This window comes from Salmo salar, chromosome ssa11 (genome assembly GCF_905237065.1).
Source record: "Salmo salar chromosome ssa11, Ssal_v3.1, whole genome shotgun sequence".
In the NCBI taxonomy this organism is placed as follows: domain Eukaryota; kingdom Metazoa; phylum Chordata; class Actinopteri; order Salmoniformes; family Salmonidae; genus Salmo; species Salmo salar.
Genome location: NC_059452.1, coordinates 99,622,837 through 99,636,346, shown reverse-complemented (window position 1 = coordinate 99,636,346; position 13,510 = coordinate 99,622,837). Strand labels below are relative to the sequence as shown.

The window sequence follows — 13,510 nt, the reverse complement described above, 5'->3', positions numbered from 1 at the left end:
AGGGGGAAATGTATGTAAAAGACACAGCTAGAGACAGACTGCATGCTTGTGACATGAGATGGCCTTATTCAGAAATATGAAGTCCATGTAGAGTTATAGTGCGTGTCCCAAACATTAACCTATTCTCTATATAGGACTCGGGTCAAAAGTAGCGCACTGCATAGGGAATAAGATGCCAGTTGACAAACAACCCCACTTACGAACGGTTTGAATAATGCAGACAGGCAACATAAAATGAGGTTATGATGAAGATAACATCAACCAAAGATATTAACACATGAGGTGAATGCATGTGGATAGGTGCATGCTTGTGTTAGTGGCAGCAGTCTTGACATTTCTTGTAGGTGATACATACACACATAGGAAGTGATGTAACCATTGCCTTGGCAACAGGTTTCTACACATGGAATCTGTAACTTACTTCCCTACAGCAAACACAGTGGTAGCGATGGTGAGGTTGTGGGACCTGAAGGCCTCGTCTATGACCAGGGGATCGAAGGTCCCCTCCCAGACTATAGGAGCCAGCCATGGGGTTACAGTCAGCACATCAGTCCTCCTGAATAGTAGTAATAATAATAACAACAGTAATAATAATAATTAGAAAATTAAATTTCCTGAAGAAAATATGAGTGCTTACTAGCTTGTTTTAAAGTATTTATGGTTTTGCAGTAAGTTATAGTAGTGGTTGCGACTGCAATAGAAATGGTTGTGACTGGTTATAGTTGAAAAAATAGGTAAATAAAAACATTAATTGAATGATTGATTGGTTGGTTGATAAGAAATTATAGCCTGAACATGTGAAAGTTGGTTTGGTGTCTAGCTTCCCAGTTCGAGAGTGACAATTATTGTTGGTGGGTTTATATGCTAATTTACGCACATTTAAATAGTTATAATTATAACGTTTTGAAAATGTTTGTAGTTGAAATGGCAGCTAAAATAGCATTGAATCCATGAAATTGCATGATAATTTATGAAAATGTACATTGTTTATAGTATTTAAAGGTTAGGATAGCCTGGACGTTTTAAAGTTGGTCTTGTAGCTTAAATGGCCAAGGAGCAGGACCATTTTGAATAGCTACCACTGTATTCACATGGCTGTTATTCAAACCTATGTTAATTGATGTACATTTTAAATGGTCATAGTTGAAAAGGTATAGATAAATGGAACGCTTGAACAGTTCAAGAGTTACTGTTACTGTTAGTGGGTTATTGAATGGAAATTTGAAGTTTGTTTGGAGCTTTTGGAGGTAGAAAAACCTCATGCTTGATGCTTAGGTGGAGACTGGTTGAGCAGCTCAGATTGTATGGACAAAAACAAATTACCAGTTTCCCAGCTTCAGACAATAACACATTCTTGACCAGGTACGGATGTCGCATTATCAAGGACCTCAGCCACCCGAGCCACAGCCTGTTCACCCCGCTATCATCCAGAAGGCGAGGTCAGTACAGATGCATCAAAGCTGGGACTGAGAAACTGAAAAACAGCTTCTATGGCAAGGCTGTTAAACTGTTAAACAGCCATCACTAGTCGGCATCCATCCAGTACCCTGCCCTGAACTTAGTTACTGTCACTAGCCGGCTACCACCCGGTTAGTAAACCCTGCACCTTAGAACAGGGTTCCCCAACTCGTGGCCCACGGGCCGAATTTGGCCAGCAGGTTCTCTAACAAAAATAAATAAATCAATATATTATTTTACTTTCATTGTTGGACATAAAATACCGTAAAAAAAGAACTGGAAATCAGCGCCAAGTGATTTTAATTTAAGAAATCTGATCCCAGGTATTCCCATGCATAATAGAGCAACACATGATTGTATACAAATGTAAGCAAGGTTTGAAATGATTGTGTTTTAGTCAAACATGATATCTGCTTGGGCTTCTTGCGGTCAATTTGCAGTCTACAAATTATTTGTTCCAAAAAAATCTACACACCATAACGTTTTTGCTTTGTTTTCTTTTTTTAAATGTTTGCAAATTGTATAAAAAAAATATAAAACAGAAATATGTAATTTACATAAATATTCAGACCCTTGGCTATAAGACTCGAAATTGAGCTCAGGTGCATCCTGTTTCCATTGATCATGCTTGAGATGTTTCTACAACTTGATTGGAGTCCGACTGTGGTAAATTCAATTGCTTGGATATGATTTGGAAAGGCACACACCTGTCTATATACGGTCCAACAGTTGACAGTGCATGCCAGAGCAGAAACCAAGAAATGAGGTCGAAGGAATTGTCCGTAGAGCTCCAAGAAAGAATTGTGTAAAAAGGCACAGATCTGGGGAAGGGTACCAAAAAATGTCTGCAGCATTGAAGGTTCCGAAGAACACAATGGCCTCCATCATTCTTAAATGGAAGAAGTTTGGAACCACCAAGACTCTTCCTAGAGCTGGCCGCCCGGGCAAACTGAGTAATCGGAGGAGAAGGGCCTTGGTTAGGACTCTCAGACCATGAGAAACAAGATTCTCTGGTCTGATGAAGCCAAGATGGAACTCTTTGGCCTGAATGCCAAGTGTCACATCTGGAGGAAACCAGGTACCGCTCATCACCTGGCCAATACCATCCCTACGGTGAAGCATGGTGGTGGCAGCATCATGCTGTGGGGATGTTTTTCAGCAGCAGGGACTGGGAGACTAGTCAGGATCAAGAGAAAGATGAATGCTGAAGTACAGAGATCCTTGATGAAAACCTGCTCCAGAGCACTCAGGACCTCAGACTGGGGCTCACCTTTCAACAGGACACGACCCTATTTTACTTTTATTTAACTAGGCAAGTCAGTTAGGAACAAATTCTTATTTACAATGACAGCCTAGGAACAGTGGGTTAATTGCCTTGTTCAGGGGCAGAATGACAGATTTTTACCTTGTCTGCTCTGGGATTCGATCTAGCAACCTTTCGGTTACTGGCCCTCTAACCACTAGGCTACCTGCCGCCCCCATAGCCAAGACAACGCAGGAGTGGCTTCGGGATGAGTCTCTGAATGTCCTTGAGTGGCCCAGCCAGAGCCCGGACTTGAACCCGATCGAACATCTCTGGAGAGACCTGAAAATAGCTGTGCAGCGACGCTCCCCATCCAACCTGACAGATCTTGAGAGGATATGCAGAGAAGAATGGGAGAAACTCCCCAAAAACAGGTGTGCCAAGCTTGTAGCGTCATACCCAAGAAGACTCGAGGCTGTAATCATTGCCAAAGGTGCTTCAATAAAGTACTGAGTAAAGGGTCTGAATGCTTATGTAAATCTTATACACTACTCAAAAAAATAAAGGGAACACTAAAATAACACATCCTAGATCTGAATGAATGAAATAATCTTATTAAATACTTTTTTCTTTACATAGTTGAATGTGCTGACAACAAAATCACACAAAAAGAATCAATGGAAATCCAATTTATCAACCCATGGAGGTCTGGATTTGGAGTCACACTCAAAATTAAAGTGGAAAACCACACTACAAGCTGATCCAACTTTGATGTAATGTCCTTAAAACAAGTCAAAATGAGGCTCAGTAGTGTGTGTGGCCTCCACGTGCCTGTATGACCTCCCTACAACGCCTGGGCATGCTCCTGATGAGGTGGCGGATGGTCTCCTGAGGGATCTCCTCCCAGACCTGGACTAAAGCATCCGCCAACTCCTGGACAGTCTGTGGTGCAACGTGGCGTTGGTGGATGGAGCGAGACATGATGTCCCAGATGTGCTCAATTGGATTCAGGTCTGGGGTACGGGCGGGCCAGTCCATAGCATCAATGCCTTCCTCTTGCAGGAACTGCTGACACACTCCAGCCACATGAGGTCTAGCATTGTCTTGCATTAGGAGGAACCCAGGGCCAACCGCACCAGCATATGGTCTCACAAGGGGTCGGAGGATCTCATCTCGGTACCTAATGGCAGTCAGGCTACCTCTGGCGAGCACATGGAGGGCTGTGCGGACCCCCAAAGAAATGCCACCCCACACCATGACTGACCCACCGCCAAACCGGTCATGCTGGAGGATGTTGCAGGCAGCAGAACGTTCTCCACGGCGTCTCCAGACTCTGTCACGTCTGTCACATGTGCTCAGTGTGAACCTGCTTTCATCTGTGAAGAGCACAGGGCGCCAGTGGCGAATTTGCCAATCTTGGTGTTCTCTGGCAAATGCCAAACGTCCTGCACGGTGTTGGGCTGTATGCACAACCCCCACCTGTGGACGTCGGGCCCTCATACCACCCTCATGGAGTCTGTTTCTGACCGTTTGAGCAGACACATGCACATTTGTGGCCTGCTGGACGTCATTTTGCAGGGCTCTGGCAGTGCTCCTCCTTACACAAAGGCGGAGGTAGCGGTCCTGCTGCTGGGTTGTTGCCCTCCTACGGCCTCCTCCACGTCTCCTGATGTACTGGCCTGTCTCCTGGTAGCGCCTCCATACTCTGGACACTACGCTGACAGACACAGCAAACCTTCTTGCCACAGCTCGCATTGATGTGCCATCCTGGATGAGCTGCACTACCTGAGCCACTTGTATGGGTTGTAGACTCCATCTCATGCTACCACTAAGTGAAAGCACCGCCAGCATTCAAAAGTGACCAAAACATCAGCCAGGAAGCATAGGAACTGAGAAGTGGTCTGTGGTCCCCACCTGCAGAACCACTCCTTTATTGGGGGTGTCTTGCTAATTGCCTATAATTTCCACCTGTTGTCTATTCCATTTGCACAACAGCATGTGAAATTTATTGTCAATCAGTGTTGCTTCCTAAGTGGACAGTTTGATTTCACAGAAGTGTGATTGACTTGGAGTTACATTGTGTTGTTTAAGTGTTCCCTTTATTTTTTTGAGCAGTGTATTTCATTTTTTTTTTTTATGGTTTGCAAACATTTCTAAAAACCTCTTCTTGCTTTGTCATTATGGGGTATTTGTGTAGATTGATGAGGAATAAAAACTATTTAATGAATTTTTAAATAAGGTTGTAACATAACAAAATGTTTTAAAAAAGTGGGGGTCTGAATACTTTCTGAATGCACTGTATATACAGTCATGTGATAAAGTAACTGCACCCCTGGAAAGTGGTGTATTTTTTTTTTTTTACATATTCCCCTGCCTACAAGGCCAGCATCCCGGAGTCACCTCTTCACTGTTGACATTGAGACTGGTGTTTGCGGGTACTATTTAATGAAGCTGCCAGTTGAGGACTTGTGAGGCGTCTGTTTCTCAAACTAGACACCCTAATGTACTAGTTCTCTTGCTCAGTTATGCACCGGGGCCTCCCACACCTCTTTCTATTCTGGTTATAGTCAGTTTGTGCATTCAGGGCTCCAAGCACCCAATTTATAATATAATATAGAATTCAAACAATAGAATACAGCTCTATTGTAATGCTGTCTGCATGTGCTACCACTTACACTGGTTCCATAAGCTTGGCTTGCTTGCCCTGTAATCTGAAAAACACGGGGAGCAGGTTTACTTTTTGCAGAAACAGACTGGCACGGAGATAATAATAAAAATGTTGAAGGCTAAGACTTGCTTGGGGTACCAGTCTGTTTGTGCCATCATGCCACTTCTTGTCATGTTTGGGATGAAAAGGAGTGGCACGATTGCACAAACAGATCTGGGACCAGGCTATGTTTGGTTGATGAAGTAATGAAAAGTTATTAATAGTATAAAGAGTACAGTGCAGTACGGTTCAGCAGGTGTGTACAGTCAGTACCCACACGTACTCACTCACCTGTTATTCAGCACAACCTGGTGATTCACCTGGCGCCATGTTAACCCCTCATAATTCTCACTGGGACCCTCACTGACAGATATACAGCAGAGAAAGAAGAGAGAGAGTGGTTCAGTTAGTAGAGCATGGCGCTTGCAACACCAGGGTTGTGGATTTCTCCCATTCGTCTCTGCAGATCCTCTCAAGCTCTGTCAGGTTGGATGAGGAGCGTTGCTGCACAGCTATTATCAGATCTCTCCAGAGATGTTTGATCGGGTTCAAGTCCGGGCTCTGGCTGGGCCACTCAAGGACATTGAAACCCAAAGCCACTCCTGCTTTGTCTTGGTTGTGTGCTAAGGGTCATTGTCCTGTTGGAAGGTGAACCTTCAACCCAGTCTGAGGTCCTGAGCACTCTGGATCAGGTTTCCATTAAGGATCGCTTTGTACTTTGCTCCGTTCATCTTTGCCTCAATCCTGACTAGTCTCCCAGTCCATCGCGCTGAAAAACATCTCCCACAGCATGATGCTGCCACCACCATGCTTCACCGTAGGGATGGTGCCAGGTTTCCTCCAGACGTGACGCTTGGCATTCAGGCCAAAGAGTTCAATCTTGGTTTCATCAGACCAGAGAATTATGTTTCTCATTTCTCATGGTCTTAGAGTCTTTAGGTGCCTTTTGGCAAACTCCAAGCGGGCTGTCATGTGCCTTTTACTGAGGAGTGGCTTCCGTCTGGCCACTCTACCATAAAGGCCTGATTGGTGGAGTGCTGCAGAGATGGTTGTACTTCTGGAAGTTTCTCCCATCTCCACAGAGGAACTCTAGAGTTCTGTCAGAGTTTCTATCAGGTTCTTGGTCATCTCCCTGACCAATGTCTTTCTCCCCCGTTTGCTCAGTTTGGCCTGCCGGCCAGCTCTAGGAAGAGTCTTGGTGGTTCCATACATCTTCCATTTAAGAATTATGGAGGCCACTGTGTTCTTCGGGACCTTCAATGCAGCAGAATTATTTTTGGTACCCTTCCCAGATCTGTGCCTCGACACAATCCTGTCTTGGAGCTCTACGGACAATTCCTTCGACCTCAAGGCTTGGTTTTTGCTCCGACATGCACTGTCAACTGTGGAACTTTATATAGACAGGTGTGTGCCTTTGGTAAATTCAATTGATTGGACAAATTTTGGAACAGGTGAACACCAATCACGTTGTATAAACATCAAAGATGATCAATGGAAATCGGATGAGCTCAATTTCGTGTCTCACAGAAAAGGGTCTGAATACTTATGTAAATAAGGTATCTGTTTTTTATTAGTTAATACATTTGCAAAAAAATCTTAAAACCTGTTTTCACTTTGTCATCATGAGGTATTGTGTGTAGCTAGCTGAGGAATTTTTTTGTTTAATCAATTTTAGAATAAGGCTGTAACGAAATGTGGAAAAAGTAATGGGGTCTGAATACTTTCCGAAGGCACTGAAGGTCAGTAACCCTGGTATTATCTACTGGGTTTACAGTGCCCTCCGTAATTACTGGCACAGTGCAGCATGTTTTCTTCCTTTGGCTCTATACTTCAAGACTTTGGATTTGAAATCAAACAATGACTATGAGGTTAAGGGGAATGGAAACACTTTAAGAAGTAAATATAAGCAGAGATGTATTCAATCCACTATTACTAAACATGTCCATTTAACATTAAAAAAAAAAAACATCTTTATATTTAGTATTTTGATCGTCAACAAGGTTTATTTGAGCTATGGTCAGCGCCATTTTAAATTGCCATAGTAATGACGTCACTGGTAGGAATCAGCAAATTGTCTGTGGTATTGAGTTTTCGCATGGAGGGTGAATCGAAGAGAGTGAGGTTAGGTGTGGACAACAAGTAGTAATTCAAACATGAACTGTATAGAGCCAGGCTGTATGAATTGGCTCCCAAAAAAATCCCTCGGTAAACTACCATCGGCTGCCCAAGGACCCACAACTTTTGAAGAAGTGGCTCCATGTCCTGAAGAGGAAAGACGTGCCAGCTCGAGCAAGCAGGATCTGCAGACATCACCTCGCAGAGGGAGACTTCACGATGAAGGGCACTTTCGATGTGGCAACCGGGAGTTTCTGAATGGAAAGGAGTCATTGGCCTACATTGAAACCCTCTGCTTGCGCCTCCATTTGACATTGAGGGTTATGGTGTAGGGGTTACTGACCGACCATCATCAACATCGCTGACTTTGGAGTCAAGCAAAAGTGACTGAATGGAGGAGGCGATGCGAGTCAATGCAATGGAGCCTGAGGTAACGCTAACCAGTCATGACTGTTGTTGACTAGGCTAGTGTTAGACACTAGACAACTTTGTTGCAACTCTAGTTGAAGGTAACTAGCTAATTGCGTCTGAAGTGTTTTGTGTAACACCTCACAGCAAATAACGTTGCTAACTGCAACTAAAATTGAAACACAATTTATCCGTGTACCCATGTTATTAGGTAACATTAGTTACTGTAGCTAGCTTCCACCTCAGTCAAGTACTGTAATACATTTCGTTTACAGATTATTATTTTTTTGTAATGTTTTGTTTAATCCACCTCATTTAGCTAGACTGAAGACATAGCTAATGTTTGCTGAAAAATAAATGTCCCTGTATTTGCTGTGTGTGTGTGTGTGTGTGTGTGTGTGTGTTTGAGTTTATTTTATTTTTACAGGGACAGTGCACATTAATCAACGTTTCAGTAAAAGTGCCGGTTTTAGCCAGCCGGCTAATTTTCAACCGCAGTCCCTGGGCAGGTTATTAAAAACAATTACAATATAGACAATCATTGAACAGTGAGCACACGCAGAGTAACATAGGACAAGCAAGACATAGCATACAGACAGAGCAACATAGGACAAGCAAGATGTAGCATACAGACAGAGCAACATAGAACAAAAAGCAACAAGACAAAATCCATAAAAACAACAGTGTTTCCACACCTCACAAGCTACAGACAACAGACAACATGGAAAGCGGCAATACACAGCTAGGGATTATGTTCACAAGTCTGATTGACCTTTAGCCATGTCTTCATGCATTTTGTGAAAGTGTGATATGTGGTGCAGTTATGTGTGTCTGATGGCAGTGTATTCCAGACATGGGAAGCTCTCAGAGAAAGCCGATTTACTAAAGGTGCTTTTCCTTAAGGGAACTATACAGTCACCTCTCGTGGCAGACCTTGTGGATCTGCTGCCATATGTTTGGGTTTTCTGTTTTACAAAAATACTGAGTGGAGGGGGAGCTAGGCCATTTAGGATCTTGAATACAAGACATGCGTCGGTGTATTGCACAAGATTTTCCCAACTCAGGAGCTCATGCTTTCTGAGGATGTAACAGTGATGATGGCTATTGGGCTTTCTATCGAGCACTTTGAGAGCCTGTTTGTAGACAGACTGAATAGGTTTTAATGTTGTATAGCAAGCTTGGGTCCAACTAGTCAAGCAGTATGTTAAGTGGGGGAGTATCATCGATTGGAAATACAGTTTTGCTACCTCTGTGGTCAAACAATTTCGTATAAATCGGAAATTGGCTAGGTTGAATTTGGTTATTTGAATTACCTTTTTTACATGCTTTTTAAAAGAGAGGTTGGAATCAAGTATGATTCCAAGGTACTTAAAATCAGATACCACCTGGAGCTTCTCCCCTGACACAGACATCTGGCTCAGTAGCATCTGTTGCCCTCTTTGTGAAGAACATGCAAACTGTTTTTTTCACATTGAGATGCAAACACGAGTCACTGAGCCACTTTGTAACCTGGACCATTACAGTAGTGAGTTCTTGTGCAGCTTGTTGTTTGCATGCACATATCACTGTATCATCTGCATACATTTGAACTTCAGACCCAGTGCAGACGGAAGGCAGATCATTAATGTACAAGCTGAACAGGAGGGGCCCCAGTATTGACCCTTGGGGCACGCCCACATCATAGCTAAGAGTGGGCGACAGCTCACTGCTCACTCTGACACACTGAGTTCTGCCTTCAAGGTATGATTTCATCCATCTCAAGGCATCGGGGGAAAAGTTTTGTGATGAGAATCTCATGGTTAACAGTATCGAAAGCCTTCCTTAGGTCCAGAAACACAGCCCCAACAACGCCCCCTTTGTCCATCTTGGACTTCACATTTTCCAGAAGAAAGCAGTTGGCTGTTTCTGTGGAGTGTTTCGCTCTGAAGCCAAACTGCATGGAGTGTAATGTGAAGGGGCTGTTGTTGAGGTGGGAAATCAGTTGTTCTGCTACACACTTTTCAACAACCTTCGACACTACAGGTAGTATACTAATGGGCCTGTAGTTACTCACATCAGCAGGGTCGCCCGATTTAAAGATGGCCGTTATTATGGCTGACTTCCATACCCTTGGAAACACCCCCAGACCAATAGATGTGTTGGTGACCTTAGTAATGGGGCCAATGAGTGACTCTTTGTAGTTTTTAAGAAAGGTAGAGTCCAGCCCAAACACATCTTTGGATTTAGAGTTCTTTAGTGAGCTAATCACCTTGTTCACCTTTGACTCAGAAACCTCCCTTATGATGAAGACAGGTTGAGCGTCATTCACTAGCACTGAGCCCAATAAACCAGTGGAGGGGTTCAGTGTCAGTACCTTGACAGAGTCAATAAAGTAGGAATTGAAGGCTATTGCTATTTCAACTGCATCCTGTGTTAGATTGTTATTCACCATGATTTCTAGTCTTTTTGCTGTGTTACTATGGTCTTTCCCTGTTAACTTTTTTAGATTCTCCCAGATCAATTTAGAATTTCCCTTTGCCTCACCAATTACGTTAATTAAAAAGTTTGCCTTGGCCTGTCTGATTTCTTTCATCACCTTATTTCTCAACATGGTAAACCTACGTCTGTCATGCTCTAATTTGGATTTTAGGGCTGTTTTTAGAGCATAATCTCGTTCTTTCATCAATTTCCAAATTTCTCCATTTAGCCAAGGAAGAGTGCTCTTTTGGCCAGGTTTGGATTTGATTTTCTTCAGGAAACCATTTATTGTAGCCTGGATTGTGGATAGAAAAACCTCACTATCAGCTTCCACGTCTGTATAGGACAAGAGATCATTCCAGTGTGTGTGTGTGTGTGTTGACAAAGCATACAACATGTAGCTTTTTAATGCCAACTGATATATTTGGGTTCAGTTGTCTTAACAAAACTTTTGTTTGTTTTCAGGATGACATCTCCATCCCGGAAAATGTTTTCATCCTGGAGGAGACTGTGCAGGAGGCAGGTGATACATGCAAATAAATGTTATTTCTAAGGCTATTGCTTATTTCAAGTATATGCAGTGATTGTTTAATATAACTATAGCCTAATCGATGCCTTGTTTTCTACCAACAGGAAAGAACAGTTAGTACAGCATGCCAAACTGACCCCTAGGTGCCAGATTGTTCCTGTGCTGCGGTGGAGAAGAGGTCCACTGGGACCATCACTAAAGAGCTCAGCTAGATTGCGCTGACGACCATCAGTATACAACCGAGTCCTGCCCCTATACGCCACAGATGGAGCTAACGGAGAGTGAGATCAGTGAAGATCAGAACTCGCTGTATGAACCTGAGAGCTCAGAATCACAATCATCACAGTGCGACTAAAGATATACTATTAATCACTTTGGGGGAGCGAGCTGGTGTTCTGAAAATGGAGAAGGAGCAGGTCATTCAACAGTGAATTCAAAAGATACACCCACCCATTAAGGGAATTGGAGTGAAATTGTTTTTCCAGATTTCTTTTTTTACTTGTTTCAATGGATGTGCTACTCTGTATTGGTTCTGCTGTTCCGACTCTCTCTCAACCTATTTATGCTCAGCTATGAAAAGCCAACTGACATTTTCTCCTGAGGTGTTGAACTGTTGCACCCTCTATAGCCACTATGGTTATTATTTTGATGTAAAAAGGGCTTTTGTAAAATACATTTGGTTGATTGTTTGCTGTGCTGGATGCTGTGTATTCACTAACTTTCTGAATGACGGAAATGTTTATAGTATCTGTAACATATCTTGGTGTGTATTTAATCTGCATCTTAACTTCTTAAAGTGGCAATCAGCAGTAGAAACAATAAAAGTGTCTCCCTGCTCCTCTTTCGGTAAAAAGCTGAGAAATGGGACTAGAGAAATGTAACCACTCAAATTCATAGACAGAGCTATAGATGCAAGGACTGACCATCCATGATATCAACATTGTAATCCTGTTTCTATTATCTGTTTCCACTACCATGTACGCAGTTCGCTTTGGATAAAGGTGTCTGCTAAATGACATACTATTAAAATCTACTTTGACTCTGCCAACTAGTTGCCCGTGTGTGTACCATTCATTTCCAATAGATGGCAGCCAAAGCTAGTTGAAGTCACTACTCTAGCGACAGGGACATGGGATTAGTGCACACTGAAAGTAGTTCACTTCAAAGCAAGTTTATCTGGTTACACTTGAACCTGTTGTAATAGTGGACAAGCTAACTAACACTATTTTTACAAACGACCCAGGCATTAGGTCTATGTCTTAGGCTAGATATACTAAATTACTTTTATTCTGTGCCTTTGCTTCTGGCTATGCGCGCCTTATGGAAGAAACGGCACATGCAGGGATGAGACGCCGTACACCTCGTCCAATTCTCCCTTGTGCCGATAGGGTGAACTAGCGATAAACTGCCTGCCTGTATGCTTTGCCAACAAAATCATACAAATGATTCTGATACCGAAACTAAATCACAATGTATTTATAAGGAGCACGCCCCATTATTGGTTAGAATGAGATTTCATTAATCATGATGCTGTCTGCGATTCCAACTCTGGTCGTCTAAAGGTAAATGTGTTACCAAAGTGCCAAACAGCGCTGACGATAAACATATTTATAGGATCTATCTATATATAGGAACACCAACCCACTACTAACATTATTACATTTTTTAAACGTTTTACAGCCACCATCCATTGTGATTTTGTACTGTATCGCCACCATCTCTCTACAACACACACACTCCTAGTCTAGCCATTACTTGGCAGTATCCCCACTCACGCCAGTTTGTGTTTGCCTACGCCAACCCTCTAGCTGAGGTGTTTCAGGCGGCATATCTGTGTTGCGACTGCTACGAGAACGAACTCTTTAAATCAGGGGCAACGATCGGCTCAAACATGAACGGCTTCAGTAGGTTTATTGGCTCCCTAACTAACAATTATTTCATTCTCTGTAATAAACTCATTCTCAGACTTTGAGCTACTCTGTAAATTCAGCCATTTTGTGGTGTTCCAAAATGTTCTCTCCTGCCTGTGACGCAACAATGCCAATATGGCGATTTACAGTTACAGTTAGATGGCATTCTATATCATAGTGTTTCCGTTCCCCTTTAAATACTTTTTGTACATAGTCCCCCCATTTTAGGGGAGAAAATAATATTGGACAAATTCACTTATGTGTATTTAAGCAGTATAAAGTTATGTATTTGGTCCCATATTCATAGCATGCAATGATTACATCAAGCTTGTGACTACACATTTGATGGATACATTTGCTGGTATCATCCACATTAATGTCGAAGTGTTTAGAAACCAATTATACTCTTATTTATCATAAAAGTGACTCCAAAATGACACAGCACATTATTTACCATTCATTTGTATTGGGCACAAAATAATCTGAAACACAATTAAAACAAACAGCTAATGCATCCAACAAATGTGTAGAACTTTAGCCACACCTTACAGCACAGCTTTTACCCAGCATTAGCCACACCTTACAGCACAGCTTTCACCCAGCATTGTAATACATGTTTTCTTACTTGAGAGAGACAGATGTCTTCTCACGATGCGCAAGCCTTTGATGAGGAGAATAAAAAA

General features: G+C 42.6%; 1 protein-coding gene and 1 long non-coding RNA gene across 3 annotated transcripts in view; one reads left to right on the top strand and one right to left on the bottom strand.

Moving 5' to 3' along the window:
• Window positions 1-13,510, bottom strand: part of LOC106593431 (globoside alpha-1,3-N-acetylgalactosaminyltransferase 1) — a 43,527-nt gene that overhangs the window by 20,382 nt on the left and 9,635 nt on the right. For both annotated transcript variants that reach the window (XM_045690177.1, XM_045690178.1), the window contains exons 3-6: window positions 13,453-13,488; window positions 5,700-5,771; window positions 5,377-5,412; window positions 422-556 (exon numbers count right to left, since the gene is read on the bottom strand). In XM_045690177.1, the coding sequence (XP_045546133.1) occupies window positions 422-556; window positions 5,377-5,412; window positions 5,700-5,771; window positions 13,453-13,488 (279 nt within the window). The remainder of the gene's footprint in view (window positions 1-421; window positions 557-5,376; window positions 5,413-5,699; window positions 5,772-13,452; window positions 13,489-13,510) is intronic.
• LOC106563766 (uncharacterized) lies at window positions 7,405-11,968 on the top strand. Its single transcript, XR_006757716.1, has 3 exons — window positions 7,405-7,953; window positions 10,854-10,911; window positions 11,022-11,968. It is a non-coding gene; the product is annotated as an uncharacterized lncRNA (long non-coding RNA).